General features: G+C 36.6%; 1 protein-coding gene across 1 annotated transcript in view; it reads left to right on the forward strand.

The window, feature by feature from the left end:
- LOC113091642 (voltage-dependent T-type calcium channel subunit alpha-1H-like) overlaps nt 1-17,209 on the forward strand; it is a 57,511-nt gene that overhangs the window by 754 nt on the left and 39,548 nt on the right. The window contains exons 2-4 of the mRNA XM_026257263.1: nt 3,819-3,952; nt 12,287-12,384; nt 13,190-13,349. Coding sequence (XP_026113048.1) covers nt 3,819-3,952; nt 12,287-12,384; nt 13,190-13,349 — 392 coding nt within the window. The remainder of the gene's footprint in view (nt 1-3,818; nt 3,953-12,286; nt 12,385-13,189; nt 13,350-17,209) is intronic.

Below are 17,209 nucleotides of genomic sequence, written 5' to 3' on the forward strand. Positions count from 1 at the left end.
CTACTCTACACTGCTCAAAACTCACGTTTGAATCATCAGTGGCAAATTCTTTAAATATGCAAATATACTTAGAGGCTGTGAATCAGAATCTAAGCTGTCCTTATAAAGTTGGCATATCCCCACTGTATAGAAACACAGACAGCATTGTAGGCTACTCTCCCAGGGAACAGTCCACCATAACATGCGCTGCACACACTCGAATATTTGGGTTTAACTGTTCTGGAACAGTGTTGTAAATACAACTTAACCACGGATTTCTAGTTGTGTCCTCTTTTGGAAGACCAAACGAAGTAGTTTCGCTATCACATTGAAACACACAGATTCTCCACATTACTACGGCTTTCTTTGCATGAACAATTGGGCAGTGTTATGCAAATCACGTAGTGACGTAGATGTGGGAGCGTGTTCAAGGGAGGGTGTGGACAAGTCTTAACATTTATTAAATAATATCTCTTTGGATTTGAGACTTTAGTCTTTGCAACTTTAGGGATCTTATCTTTGCACAAACAGCTTTTAACTCTAAAGAGAAAGGAAATCTTTAAATCACACCATATAACCCATTTAACAAAATAAAATCAAAGTATCAAACTAAGTGGTATTTGCATAATTGTAGCAGAAATGGACATTGCAAGCAAAAAAAAAAAAAAAAAACATTAAAGTGATGATGTATTTTTGTATTTTTATCACACAGCTCTGAGTTTATATTTAAAAATAATAATAATAATAATTAGTTTTCCCATATGGAAACAAGCTTCTGTGTCACCCTGGTTCCCTCGTCAAAAACCCAGTAGGATTTTTCCATTGAATTTTGGATTATTGCAGAAATAAGCTTTGTGAACAATAACAGTTTGATTCTTTTATGTTTTGTTCATCATTATGATTATCACAAATGAATGCAACTTTTTGAAGCACAGTAATCAGAAATAAAAAGTTAAATGTAGTCTATAAACAAACTACACCAAGGTCACATGACTTCAACATTAAGCTTTCAACAAATCTTTAAGTCTTTATTTAACATTTTTCTGAAAGTTTGAGTTGGAATTGTTTGCAAGAGCATGATTGTAAACACAATGAGTCTTTAAAAGCAGACTAGAAGAGTAGAAGAGTTGACCTGTTCGACAACCGACAGACAACCTCTGTAGTCCCAATTAGCTACAGTACTTGTTAGTTTGTGCCTTTTTCAAGAAAGTAAAAGCTTTTTTTATTATTATATAAGGGGGTGTCATGTCGCAGAATAAAATGTTACAATTTCTTTTGTGCACTTGTGTTACCCAGACCTGATTTCAAGAATTTGAAAAACAAAAAGAAAACAAAAACATACAGACTTCAGGAGGATGGAACCAGAAGTGCTAAAATGCATGCTAACTTGTTTCTGGGGTTTGGCCTACAAAATAGGTGATTTAGGGTATATTGTTCAGAATAAATACAAATTGGTCAGTATATATATAAAATATATAATATAAATAAGTTCTACAGAAGCCTTGTACAGTAAGAATGCACAGGGGCATAGCCATAATTTCAGAGTGACAAAAATGACAAATCTAACACCTTTTTTGTCTAAATTACAGGTTTTATTAATGTTTATCATTTATTTGTTTATTATCTCTTACTTTCAAATAGCCAATAAATCAAATACACTACTGATCAATAACCAATAATTTTTATTCTATAATATTTTCCCCCCTAAATTTTCCTAATGTCAATTTTATTATTGGTTTTCTACAAACACTCTTTTCAATTTTTATCACAGAATAAGGCATAAAATAAGTTTTAATCGTTTATGTACTGTAATAAGATTTGATGTGTTAAGTACCGCATCTGCCCTCTGACTTCGAATATGAAAATATGTATGAAACATACTCTGCATGAGAGTGTTTAGTGCTCACACATTAATGTTCACATTGCCTCATTTTGGATTTGAATAATATGACAGGTTACACTTAGACTTTATGCATATAGATGAATAGATCTTGTCTCTGTGAATTTAAACCGGAGACAAATTTACATTTTATTATTAACTTTTTATTATTTCATTTTATTAAAAGTTACATTTTATTAAAATCCCCAGCGTATTCTTGTCATGGTTTGGGTAGAGAGATGAGGTTGCAGGACTCAATGCTGCAGGAGATAAGGGCTTTTATTAAAAATAAAACAAAATAAACAACAAAAACTACCCCATGGGGGGAAAAACAGGTTGGCAAGGCAAGGCAAGATCAGGACACATCCAGGGTACTTCAATGATGAACTGCCACAAGACTGCAAACACAAGGAGAATATATATGAAGCAAATGAGGAGGGTAAAAAGGGAACACATGTGGGGCAAATTAACCAATATTTAGGTAACAAGATGGGTGGGGTCAAGACAATTGACGACAGCACATGGCACAAAGGAACTAAGACAAAAGCAAGAACACAAGCACATGGCCAGCAAACCAATCACAAGCCATGTGAACATACAACTAATGAGCGAACTCATAAGCTGGAACATGGAGCACGTGTGTCCGGACCCGACACGAAACCAAAACTCAGCAGGACATGATTGCCGGGAAACGAACACCACACTCCAACATGATACAGGTCACGCAGACGAGAGCTCTCGAAGCAGTCTTGAAGCCGCGCGCTAACATGAAAACAATGACATGACGGGAGTATCAGGGCTCTGTCATAAAACCATGAATAACACTAGACTGAAGTGACAGAACCCTGACAATACTACGCCTGTAAGGGCACATAAGGTTAAATAGGGTAATTGACATATATTCAACAAATAAATATATAAAAATATATAAATCAGTTTTGACAGAAACCCACGAAGACACCCATGAAGCATCAGTCACAGACTCCGAAAAATGTGCATCTCTAATCTCTCCGTAACAACTTGCTAATAACCTGTGGATTCTTCATAATAAAGGGAACGTTGCTCACAACAGTCATTTTGAAGTCTGACAGAGATTCTCTTGAAATTTATTTTGATGAAATTAAGTCGATGAATTTTCTGCACAAGCACTGCTTTAAATGAGATCAATTAGGAGACAAAACCCGTGGTTGCTCTGCTAGGACACCTGTGGGAATTTGACAGGAACTGGCTTCAAACATCTTTTAATGCCACCTTGGGAACAGTTAGCCAAGTCAAGTCAAGTAAGCTTTATTATAGTGCTTTATACAATACTGGTCAAACAGGAAAGGCAAACAGGAAAATAGTTAGTTGAAAGCAAATGATTAAAAAAAATTGTTTAGAGAAGGGAACTTAGATAATGTGTATATGCCACTTGCATAGATATTTTCTGAAATTAAACATTTTTTATGTGTCCAAATGTCTCCAAAAATGTTCTTCATCCACTGAAGCTTTTTCAGACATTTACTGTTAAAAAAGAAATCCCAAAATAGTTACACAAACTAAATTAACCATAATATAAAAGTATATCTTTCAACTAAGATAAAACTAAAGATATTTTGTTAGTCGATGTTTCATTTAGTTTTAGTCTTTTTTTTAAATAAGATTTATATTATTCTGTTAATATTTTCTGTTGTGTACTTACAATACAGATTTCCGATAGATTAATATAAAAATTGTCACTTAAAGTAGGTCACTATAATAATTATTTGGCTTTTTAAAACTTAATTTGTAATATGGAAGTATAATTTTCACATAGGATAAAACAACAACAACAAAAAACATATTTGAATGGGAGGTGTTATTTGCTTTTAGACAAACTAAACGAAATAGGATTTAAAATGCACTTTAAATGAAAGGACACCGCTTATTCACTTTTTAGTGTAATGTATTCATGAGCAATCTGTGGTTCTTCTCTCCACAGGCCTTTGATGACTTCATCTTTGCATTCTTTGCTGTGGAGATGGTGGTTAAAATGGTGGCCTTGGGTATATTTGGTCCGAAATGTTACCTAGGTGACACCTGGAACCGCCTTGACCTCTTTATCGTCATGGCTGGGTAAGTGACAAACCACAAAGCTGAGAGTCCTACGCCCCCAAAAATCTAAAACATCAACTATTAGTGTGCGATTCCTAGAATTTGATGATTCATTAATCCCTTAACTATTACAATGTTTGTTTATGTGTGTGCAGATGTGTGTTTGTTTAATGTCAAATCCAGTTTTAATGTCAGGCCAAGTTTTAATGTCAAGTCTGTGTGTCACAGCTAAGCTCATGAATGACAATTACCACCAGGCAAGCATCTCTGTGTCTGTCTGTATCTTGTTTCTCTTGTCACTTGTGCTTTCATTGACACAGTGATTTGTAGTTTTCCTCTTTTTCCAAAAAAACCTGATGTGTCATTAAAAATCATTAAAACGGTAATGTGCTCTTGTGTGAGTGAGGAAGTAACAAGTGGGTCATTAATTTGGATAAAGGTAACACATTCCTGAACCATTTTGGGATGCTTCAGGCTTCTTTGCTAGTTTAACCAGCTAGTCTTCCTTAGTAAATCTCCTTTGTGCCATAATGCTGGTCAGTCAGGTGAAAAGTATGCCTATAACAGAACAAAAGCAATGCTAAATGGTATAATGTGAAATTTATGGTGGCCTATGCATCACCTTAGTGAGGTGAACATATGATTCTGAATCAGTATAGTAACATTCAATTTTCCCATGCTGTTGTGTCGTATACGGATCATCACACAGCATGAGAGTGGAAGATCAAGAAAGAGAAATTATAACTAGTGCTGTCAAAATTAGCGCATTAATGCCTGCAATATTTTTTTCAGTTTAACACATTAAAAAACTGCAGCAGCTATTTCCACTAAGTGTAAATAGCGATATATGCTATTTACACTAAGTGAATATAGCAGTATTTTTAATGATGTGTTATTTAAGTTAAGTGCAAATAGCTATAGATCATATTTACTATCTATTTTCTATGTTAAAATAGCAAGATTTTCTGCTTTTTATACTAGAGGTGTCAAAATTAATAGTTTCTTCAATGCATCGTGATGCAGACAAGGATGAATTGGTATCAGTTCAGTAATAGCCCATTATCGATTATATCCCAACCGATTACAAAATACTGCTGATTGGGTGACCAGATGAGATTGGCTGAAATTCGGGATGGGGGGCGGTCTTGGGTGACGGGATCGGGGGCTTATGATATTAGACTTTGTAGCCTATAATAAAAGATAATGAATTTCAAACCTTAACTAAACACATTTTTTTTCAAAGATCATCAGTCTGTCATTAGTCTTTATTCTGCCACAAAAAACAACAACATTAAAATCATGAACTCAAATGTCATTGTAAAAATAAAAAATAAAACAATGACTGTTGTAACAGTGGGTAAATCAGACCTTTCTGTAAGGCTAACGATAATAAGCTTAAACGAAAATAATGAAATAATTGTGTAGAGGAGTATTTTTTGTACACAAAGCCGCGAACTGTCAATCACTCCTGTAAGCGTGCATAACTGTCCTCCTCGCAGCTGCAGCAACTTGCGCTTTCTTTATCAAGCTTTAAAACAAAAAGGGGACAAAAAGGTAATATTGTCTTTGTGCATATAGATTAATTAGATACATGAATATCTAAATTTGTGCCTAGATGCCTACAGTATTTTTTGAGAACTTAGAAAAAAAATGCTGCAGCCAATTAGCAGCCGGCGGGGGATGGTTGCAGGACGAATCAACCTCAGCAGACAGTTTTTAATGTTTATCAGACAATAACTACTCAAGATTTTGCTTTAGTATAATTTTCGGGACAATTAGGGCCAGATTCGGGATTCGGGACAACAGTTTAGATTTCGGGACTGTCCCAATAACATGCAGAGGTCGGGACAGGCAGCAGAGAATCACAGTCGGTATAAGCAATCCAAAGTCAAACACGGAAGGATCAAACACTAGTAAAACACTCGGAAATGCCAGACAGAACTAAACAAGACTTCGCAATCATTGATAATCCAAACACCGTATATATATAGGAGTGGTAATGGGGAACACCTGGTAGTGATTAGCCCTAAGCACGGGATTCTGGGTAAATGGAGTTGGAATTGAATCCTGAGTGAGCCCTGAGTGGAGTGCCCTCTACTGAAGTTCATGGGCTCTCCAGCTGACGATCATGACAGACATGATGATCATAACCAAACCGAACCGTGAGACCGGTGTCGGTTCACACCCCTAATTTATACTACTTTTTGTAAATAGTTGCAATTATCTTCACCTCAGTATTGTAGTACATTATGAAACAGTACGCAATAATAATGAGTGTAAATTTTCATTTTAATTGTAATTATTAAATGAATGCCACCTTTTTGGGACAATAAAGCCTTCCCAACACCAACCGTAACCCTTCCCCGATTTCAAGTTTTTTATTGAAAATAAAGGCCAGTGCATTGCGATATGAGATTTTAAAAGGGAGCAAAAAAGAAAAAATACTCAAACTAGTGTTAATCAAATCAAAAAGTGCATGCCCTATCATCAAACTGATGATTAACGAGCATCTTTTTTCAGTCTTGACCAAATCAGCATGTATTTTATTAAAGCACTATATCATATTAAAGTGCAAATGAAACTACGAGCATGCAATGTTGTAGCTATGTATTCAGTTAAGTCATGAAGGTGTGATTAATGCTGCCTTAAAACTGTGCAGTGTTTTTAAAAGCTGTCCTGGAGCAGCCCAGTCTCTCTCATCTAACACACCCTATTCAACTCGTCAGCTCATTAGTAGCGACTTTAAGACCTTAAGTTGATCGGAAAAGGTAAAGAGTTGTAAGAAAATTGGATGCATGTCAGATCCAGGTTATGTTCAGCAGGGGCGGATCTTAAAGGTTTAGTTCACTCAAAAATTTAAATTAGCCCATAAATTACTAACCCTCAAGTCATCCTAGACTTTCTTCTTTCAGACAAATATTTTTGGTCAAGATGGCGCCACTGAGTTTCGTACACCGTCCAGGTCGCTCCACTTAGATTGTGTTTTTATTTACTTCTGTACTTTCTTTTTCTCTCTCTTTTTACACACACATATCGTCACAGTGTCCAATCTCTGGAGAATAAGATGGCGATCTTAGAGCCAGGATAAGTTTCCAACAGGACATTAGGGACTGTAACATCCTTTGTTTGTCTGAAACATGGCTTATGACCTCGGTCCCGGACACTGCTGAAACGCCATCTGATAACTTCTCTGTTTTATGGATTGACAGAACGGTAGAGGCCGGTAAATCCAAGGGTGACGTAGTGTGTTTCATGATCAACAGGAAATGGTGTGACCCTAGAAATATCTCCACAATGTTGCGCCCCTGCTCGCCTCATCTGGAACATTTATCCATTATTTGCAACCTATTCTATCTGCCCCGGGAGTTTTCATTGATCATCATTACTGCTGTCAATATTCCACCACAGGCAGACACAAGCTTGGCTTTGTCTAATCTTCACGATATGCTCAGTGGTTACATTAACAAAAATGCTGACGCTGCTTCTATCATTGCGATATCAAGCCAACCTCAGTCAGGTCATGCCACACTTTTATCAACATGTATCCTGTCCAACCAGAGGACTGAATACACTGGATCAATGCTACCCTCAGTTTAAGAATGCTCACTCACTACCAGCTTTTGGCCAATTGGACCATATCGCCATTTCCCTTGTTTAAGAACCCCCTTGCAGAGAGTAGTGCCGCAACCGTGGTAGCACGACTCTGCTGATCAGCACGTCAGGAAGCAGGAGTCAGAGCAGCGATAATCATGTGATCATTGTGTTGGAGGAAGAAGTTCGAAGGGCCCTAAAGCGAGTGAACATCAGGAAAGCAGCATGTCCTAATGGCCATGTTCTGAGGTCCTGTGCTGATGAGCTCACTGGTTGTTTACATCTATTTCATCTATTAGTCCCTTGCTATCTCGGTGGTTCCCACCTCCTTTAAAAAATCTGTCAGCATCCCTGTGCCTAAGAACAATAACCCCTCTTCCTGAATGACTATCACCGAGTTGCCCCTTTAAGAAACTTATAAAGAACAACATCTACTCCTCCATCCCTGATACTTTGGACCCTCTTCAGTTTGCTTATCGCCCCAACAGATCTACTGAAGATGCCATCTCTCACATCCTGCACTCTTCCCTCATGCACCTTGCAATGGGAACTATGTAAGCTTGCTTTTCATAGACTATAGTTCTTCACTTTGCAACTGGATTACTGGATTACTCTGGATTACTCACTGGAAGACCTCAAGTCGTGAAAGTAGGCCAGTTCACCTCCAACTCCATCACTCTGAATGTAGGAGACCCACAGGCCTGTGTCCTGACTCCTCTGCTGTACTCTCTCGTGTCTTCCCACAGCTCCACATCTATTATAACATTTTCTGATGATACTGTGGTTCTGGGCCTTATTTCCAACAATAATGAAGCCGCATACTTGGATAAGGTAGAGAAACTCACGTCATGTTGCCAGGACAATTGTCTCTCTAAGAATGTGAATAAAACTGCTGATTGTGGACTTCAGGAAGAGACAGCAGTGGCCCTATACTCCTCTTATGATCAGCACGACCCCTGTGGAGAGGGTGAACAGCTTCAGGTATCTTGGTGTAAACATCTCTGAGGACCTGACTTGGGCTCACACATCCAAACTAAGTTTAATAAAGTCAGGCAAAGACTGTACCATCTTTAACAGCTAAGAAAATTCAGGGTTTCACCAGCAATCCTGAAAACTTTCTATTCAGGGGCCATAGAAAGTATGTTGACTCAGTGTATTTCAGTGTGGTATAGAAACAGCTCCAGTCAAAACTGCAAAGCCATGCAGAGAGTTGTGCACTTAGCTGCACACATCTCAGGATCTACTCTCCTCTCTCTGGAGGATTTCTACCTCAAACGCTGCAAAAGCAGAGCTGTTAAAATCATTAAGGACTCTAACAACCCTGGTAACTGTCTTTTCATTTTGCTGCCATCTGGTAAGCGCTTCCGTAGCCGGATGGCAAATCCGAGAGATTTTGGAGGAGCTTCTTCCCCCAGGCCATCAGGCTCCTAAACTCAAACCCAGCCTCTTAATATAGACATGACTTCACTTAATTATTAGTAAGATACTTAAAGGGTTAATTCACCCAAATAGCAAAATTATGTCATTAATAACTTACCCTCATGTTGTTCCAAACCTGTAAGACCTCCGTTTTTCTTTGGAACACAGTTTAAGATATTTTAGATTTAGTCTAAAGAGCTCTCTTTAGAGCTCTCAGTCCCTCCATTGAAGCTGTGTGTACGGTCTACTGTCCATGTCCAGAAAGGTAAGAAAAACAACCTCAAAGTGGTCCATGTGACATCAGAGGGTCAGTTAGAATTTTTTGAAGTATCGAAAATACATTTTGGTCCAAAAATAGCCAAAACTACGACTTTTATTCAGCATTGTCTTCTCTTTTGTGTCTGTTGTGAAAGAGAGTTCAAAACAAAGCAGTTTGTTTTATCCGGTTCACGAACGAATCATTTGATGTAACCGGATCTTTTTGAACCAGTTCACCAAATCGAACTGAACCATTTTAAATGGTTCGCATCTCCTATTCGCATTAATCCATAAATGACTTAATCAGTTAACTTTTTTTAATGGCTCCGGGGGGTGAACAAAGGAAAACCAGTCTCCTCCCAGAGCTGTATGAGAGACTTTTTTTATGGATGGGCACTTTTTATATAACTTATTTTGGACTGATGCATGCAACCCACTGAGTGCCATGAAACAGCTTGAAAGATCAAAGACAATTTGTAATATAACTCTGACTGGATTTGTCTGAAAGAAGAAAGTCATATACTGTACACCTAGGATGACTGGGTGAGTAATTTATGTGCTAATTTAAATTTTTGGGTAAACTAACCCTTTAAAGCAGGCAAAATAACCTACAGTAACAACCCAACTTCTGTGATGTCTCTTAATGAAAGAACAAAAGAAAAAAGAGGAAATCAATAACATTTAGCCTTAGTGTTTGATAAATTTACTAAATTTCCTACTTGCTGAAGGGCACAGGTAGCTAAATATGACAATTATTATAATGGGTTTATGTGAATATTGTTTTATGTTTACTCAAATTAGAAGCTGTTATTTTTTTAAAGTCTAATAAATGTTAAAAAATGATAGCTCTCAATTATCCCTACTGTAATGTTGAATGGCTATAATCAATGGTTAAATATAAGGGGGGGAAACTATTTTCATAGAGACATCAGTAATTGGTATCAATGACGTTTGAATTTTGTGATTCATTTGTGAAACATTTTAAAATGTCCATTGTTTTGTTATATGCATCTGTTCATAAAAAAATCCTGAAAAAAATTATTACAGTTTCCACACAAAAAAAAAAAGAATAAATGCTTATTATTATTATTATTATTATTATTATTATTATTATTATTATTATTATTATTATTATTATTATTATTATGTATAAATAAAACAGATATTATAATCTTAATTCAAATATCATAATATTAATTATCTTGCAGTTTATAAAAATCTTATGAATAATTAAATTAATATATTGAATGTCATTGAATGGTGGAATAAATATTACTAATATGAGTAGGGTTTATATTATAATTATTGTATATTAATTTAATAATTATATTATACTGAATGTCATCATTAAATGGTTGGAAAATATACAGTCTTGTTCAAAATAATAGCAGTACAATGTGACTAACCAGAATAATCAAGGTTTTTCGTATATTTTTTTATTGCTACGTGGCAAACAAGTTACCAGTAGGTTCAGTAGATTCTCAGAAAACAAATGAGACCCAGCATTCATGATATGCACGCTCTTAAGGCTGTGCAATTGGGCAATTAGTTGAATTAGTTGAAAGGGGTGTGTTCAAAAAAATAGCAGTGTGGCATTCAATCACTGAGGTCATCAATTTTGTGAAGAAACAGGTGTGAATCAGGTGGCCCCTATTTAAGGATGAAGCCAACACTTGTTGAACATGCATTTGAAAGCTGAGGAAAATGGGTCGTTCAAGACATTGTTCAGAAGAACAGCGTACTTTGATTAAAAAGTTGATTAGAGAGGGGAAAACCTATAAAGAGGTGCAAAAAATGATAGGCTGTTCAGCTAAAATGATCTCCAATGCCTTAAAATGGAGAGCAAAACCAGAGAGACGTGGAAGAAAACGGAAGACAACCATCAAAATGGATAGAAGAATAACCAGAATGGCAAAGGCTCAGCCAATGATCACCTCCAGGATGATCAAAGACAGTCTGGAGTTACCTGTAAGTACTGTGACAGTTAGAAGACGTCTGTGTGAAGCTAATCTATTTTCAAGAATCCCCCGCAAAGTCCCTCTGTTAAAAAAAAGGCATGTGCAGAAGAGGTTACAATTTGCCAAAGAACACATCAACTGGCCTAAAGAGAAATGAAGGAACATTTTGTGGACTGATGAGAGTAAAATTGTTCTTTTTGGGTCCAAGGGCCACAGGCAGTTTGTGAGACGACCCCCAAACTCTGAATTCAAGCCACAGTACACAGTGAAGACAGTGAAGCATGGAGGTGCAAGCATCATGATATGGGCATGTTTCTCCTACTATGGTGTTGGGCCTATTTATCGCATACCAGGGATCATGGATCAGTTTGCATATGTTAAAATACTTGAAGAGGTCATGTTGCCCTATGCTGAAGAGGACATGCCCTTGAAATGGTTGTTTCAACAAGACAATGACCCAAAACACACTAGTAAACGGGCAAAGTCTTGGTTCCAAACCAACAAAATTAATGTTATGGAGTGGCCAGCCCAATCTCCAGACCTTAATCCAATTGAGAACTTGTGGGGTGATATCAAAAATGCTGTTTCTGAAGCAAAACCAAGAAATTTGAATGAATTGTGGAATGTTGTTAAAGAATCATGGAGTGGAATAACAGCTGAGAGGCGCCACAAGTTGGTTGACTCCATGCCACACAGATGTCAAGCAGTTTTAAAAAACTGTGGTCATACAACTAAATATTAGTTTAGTGATTCACAGGATTGCTAAATCCCAGAAAAAAAAATGTTTGTACAAAATAGTTTTGAGTTTGTACAGTCAAAGGTAGACACTGCTATTTTTTTGAACACACCCCTTTCAACTAATTGCCCAATTGCACAGCCTTAAGAGCGTGCATATCATGAATGCTGGGTCTTGTTTGTTTTCTGACAATCTACTGAACCTACTGGTAACTTGTTTGCCACGTAGCAATAAAAAATATACTAAAAATCTTGATTATTCTGGTTAGTCACATTGTACTGCTATTATTTTGAACAAGACTGTATATTACTTTATTATTCTTTATTATATGTATTGTTCTATTGTGTTGCATTACAAGTTCATTGAAGTTAATTAGTGTTGCTTATTTTTTAGGATGTTGGAGTATTCTTTAGATGGTCATAACGTTAGTTTCTCAGCCATCAGAACCGTGAGGGTTCTCAGACCATTACGAGCCATCAATAGAGTTCCCAGTGAGTACTGTTTTCCCTCTATTTGTTTGCATCTGTATATTTTTCTTGTTTCTCTCTTAGTGTCACTTTTAATAGTGTTTTAATAGTGCAGCTGAGTGCCCACAGTCCAACATCTCATAGTTTAATGGACCACAAAAAATACTCAAACACTCATACACTCATACACACACACGTCTTCAGAGAGGTACTGGTATATGTTACAGTCATGGATGGAGTCCAGCAGTGTCTGTTTTGTTTAATGTACAGCGAGACAGTAAATTCTTAACATGCCCAGATATTCTTACCATTTATAGCTCACTCTTTTTGTCAACATATACCAAATAAGTGTGTGTGTGTGTGTGTGTGTGTGTGTGTGTGTGTGTGTGTGTGTGTGTGTGTGTGTGTGTGTGTGTGTGTGTGTGTGTGTGTGTGTGTGTGTGTGTGTGTGTGTGTGTGTGTGTGTGTGTGTGCGTGTGTGTGTGTGTGTGTTTAACAAAGCAATAATAGATTTTGGACTCAGTGAGGAGTGAGAGCCCTTGGCTGTTAAGTTTCCAATTCGATTATTCTCAAACCACCGAGCATTAGCCAAAGCCCTGCAAGTTTGTGTGAGTGTGTGTTCACTTCTTGGCTCAATTACTGAATACACATCAGACACTGAGAGAATTTGTTCATGAGGTGTGTGAATAATCAGATCAGAGCTATCAAAGTTAAATATAAGACTACGGCCTCATCTTAAAATGTGTCTAGGGAACCTCGATGGCTTTGATGCTTCATTGCACGTGCTATTAAATTTATGTTTGTGACATCATGTATCTGTGTCTCGTAGGTATGCGAATCCTGGTGACGCTGCTGTTGGATACTTTACCAATGCTAGGGAACGTGTTGCTTCTTTGTTTCTTTGTGTTTTTCATCTTTGGGATCGTTGGTGTGCAGCTGTGGGCGGGGCTGCTGCGCAACCGCTGCTTTTTTGACAACAACGTCAGAATGTGAGTGCAAAACTAGTGCTTTTTAATGCAAGTTACTCAATATATGCAAATTGGAGGGTTTGCAAACTGCCGCTGCAGCCATAAATACACTGAAATCACTTGGGTATGTTCCTCTGCGGAACCTGTTTATGTTGCGTTATCAGGTGAAAGAATGACTTTAGGGGGCTTTGAAGGCCACTGTCCAGATTTTAATGAGTTTAATTGAATTTAAGCTATGTTACAATATAGTAAATAATATAAGCTTCTTCCTCAGTTTATAAAAAAAAAACATTAGCATGTGTGCAGTAATGCACTTACAAGCTTATGAGGCAAAGTGTGCTGGAGGCTTTAAAGCGATAGTTCACCCCAAAATGAACTTTTTGTCTTTTACTTCCCCTCATGTTGTTCCAAACCTATCGGAGTTTCTTTTTTCCGTTGAACACAAAAGAAGATATTTGAAGAAGGCTGGTATTCAAACCAGTTGCTGGTAGCCATTGACTTCCATGGTGTTTTTTGTCATCCCATGGAAGTCAGTGGGGTCTATCAACTGTTTGGTTACCAGCATTCTTCAAAATATCTTCTTTTGTGTTCAACAGAATACAGAAACTCCTTTAGGTTTGAAGCAACTTGTGTGGTACAGTAACAGACCTGGAATTACCTTACTGTGGAAATCAGCTAAGAAGCATATATATTTTCTCAGAAGATTACAGCAAAGCCAACTATAAATGCTTCTCTTTTTTATTGATTTGTCTGATGAAGACAAAAGATATAAATTCTCACATTACATTGGCCATAAGGGCCTCATTGATCATAGAGAGTTTGCAAAGTAAAGAGTTTAATAATGAGTATCCATAAAGGCAATTTGCATCAGTGAATCATTTTGACAACTGTCCACCCTGATGTACTGCATACCAGAAAGAAGCCTTGACCCATTCAGGTGCATCACTGGTTCTCTCCAACTCCCTCCCGAAAGCCCAACATTATCCAAGCAACGTCTGTTACAATAATGCTTCTTTCACTCAAATTATGCTGCCCTGTTAAAAATCCAGCTCTCTTGTGCATACAACATTTATTGCATTGTCTGTCAAAAACCACTTGCAATATCCAATTCAGCACATGTACATTCAAAACTCAAAAAAAATTGGCCTTTACTTACAGTTTTTCTCAGTCGCTTTGGTACATTTCTCGAATCATCCTTGAGATTTGCAAAACAGTAAGTGCATTTCTTAAAACAACTCGTACAAATAGCAAAACACCATGGATTACCTGCAAAAGCCAGTCTCTTGCTCAAAATCCTTACATGTCAGTGCCATCAGAATGAAAAGTCATTGTGTCATAGTTTACGGATAAGATAGTCAAATTGCTTAGTCATGTTGTCAATAAAACAGTGTACTCTGGATGGATGTTCTGATGTAAATCATGGCAACATTTTGGATGACAGTTACTGTATTGAACAGTATGCCATATGCTTAGGTATGCCATATATCCATTTCAAAAGTAAACATTTACACATTACTGTATGTGGAATATTGATTGAAAGAGACTGGATAGAATTCCCAGTTACACTTTTACTAGTGGTCTGACCCAAAAAATAAAAAAACATTGTGATATAGAAAAGGAAAAAACAATACGGGCACAAAGATGAAAATAAGTCAATTTTCAGAATTTGTAACTCTTGTGTTGTCCTCTGTCTATTCAGTATAAGCTTTCCAACTGAAGATTCATGAGAGGAACCTTTGAGCTATTTCTGAGAATGGTTTATTATTGGTTTATCATCTAAATTCTCTTCATTTTTGTTGTGAAAACCTGACAACCCTGGCGGAAGTTCAAGAGATCATGCTCGCGGGCATACTGGTTTTACGGTTTAACTGGTGGTGACTGTTACTGACCTCACATTGATTCCAAATGCAATTTTTAACTACCACATTCCTATGTAAGAGCATTCTGGTAGCATATGAAGGCAGCATTATTGAAAACAGGCAGAGACAATGGTAGCTTTAGCAACATTAGCCTTACAGAGATCCAAGATTCTTTTGAAAAACAAAATATGATGCGTGATTGGTTTGTAGTCTGGATGTTTCTGAATGAAGCTTGGTATTGATCCCTCTTTTAGAAGCAGTCTTTGCACAACTCCAGCGCTGAACTGACCCTTGTTTGTGAGGCAGTCCGATGTAAAATGTTAGCACAAATGTATAGGACTTTACAGTTTTTTTTTCTGGGATATTTCCTTCGAAAATGAAAGTTAACCATGTCTTCAACGTGTCTGAAAACTCGTATGTTCACTGGTGCATCCCAACACACAACACTTTTAATGGCTCTTTGGCGCTGACATTGTATCTCCAGCAGCTACAGCAAGAGAACCGTAATGGTGGACCACAGCTTCTCATTCAGGGCTGTGTATATGCTTATAGTGCAGAGAGCATCATAATGGGGTGGGACTTTCACCGACTATGTCATGATAGTAGTGGGAAACATGGAACTGCGTGGAGAGACTGTTTGTGAATTATTAGGATTAAAAAACAATAAGTGGGTAGATTTTTACCATTATACGATCTTTGTTTTCACATACTGCGGCCACACAACTGTGTTCAAACATCTTATAAAAATGATTTTTGCATTCTATAGCACCTTTTATAAGATTCCAGGAAATATTGAGATATGATTTTTGTCATTAAAACACATCTTTAGCATTAACCCTGTTACTATTATATATTAAAGTATATATAAACAAAACAGTTTACGGTATCTTCCTTTCAAAAAGTGAAGTTACAGCCTCCTTTTATAAAATATTTTTTATTGTTATTTTAAAAGTACCTTAAACACAAGGCTTATAATGTCAGATTAAACTAAAATGGTCAACCTTGTTTTCTTTATGAAGGCATAATTGTATTACAGTGTATACTGAAATTAATAAAATGTCATATGGCTTTAAATGTTACAGCCTAATTTATTAACTATATTCTTTGTTTGAATATTTAAAATCGTGCTAACACTTTAGAATAAAGAATAGAAAACAAGAGTTTTCCCTAAACAAACTTCTTATTAGTAAGTTAGTTGTTAAGTTTAGGTATGGGGTGGGTTGAGGGATCTAAAATACAGTCATGCAGTATAAGGTATTACTATGTGCTTTATAATTACTAATAAACAGCCAATATGCTAGTAATATGCATGCTAATAACTAATTAATATCGAGAATTGGTCCTTAAAATAAAGTGTTACCAAAATGGTTTACATATTTACTTTTAAATTCCCTTGAAAAACTTGAAAAGGCACCCGTTTCAGAGAATGACCTAGTTAATTAATGTTTACCATGGCTTGCAGCACAACTACAGAAATTGACAGTCATATTACACCTTTTTAAGGTGTGAAAATGGCTTTCTGTGTAAGGGAATCCCGTGAGATGTGCAAATTTGTCTGTTTGCACATCTGCTCATTATTTTTGGAGCTTGCAGCTAGTTCTGTTGCCCACATGATTTGACACTTTCATAAGGAGTGCACTTCTTTGTAAATTAATTTTTATAATAATTAAAAATAATTACTTTTTAACAAAGAAAAATGACTATGCTGACTAATCACCATTTCAAGACAATGCAATTTGATGTAAAGACTTTATAAAAGCTTTCTTTCTTTCTCTCTTTCTTTCTTTCTTTCTTTCAACAAGATTCTCAGGAATTTTATAAACATAATTAAATAAAGAAAAGTAGTCATATTAGTGTCCTCCACCCATCCATCTTTCAATCCTCCAAAATATATCACTGTGAATGTATTAAATACAGAAGTTGTAAAGTAAATTCTTTCTCATTTCTATCAGACCTTTATTAAACTGCAAATTATCTGTGTAATGCATTCAGCGCAAGAGCTCGCAAAACAAGAGGGAATTT

The sequence above is a fragment of the Carassius auratus genome, chromosome 1 (assembly GCF_003368295.1).
Source record: "Carassius auratus strain Wakin chromosome 1, ASM336829v1, whole genome shotgun sequence".
Lineage (NCBI taxonomy): Eukaryota > Metazoa > Chordata > Actinopteri > Cypriniformes > Cyprinidae > Carassius > Carassius auratus.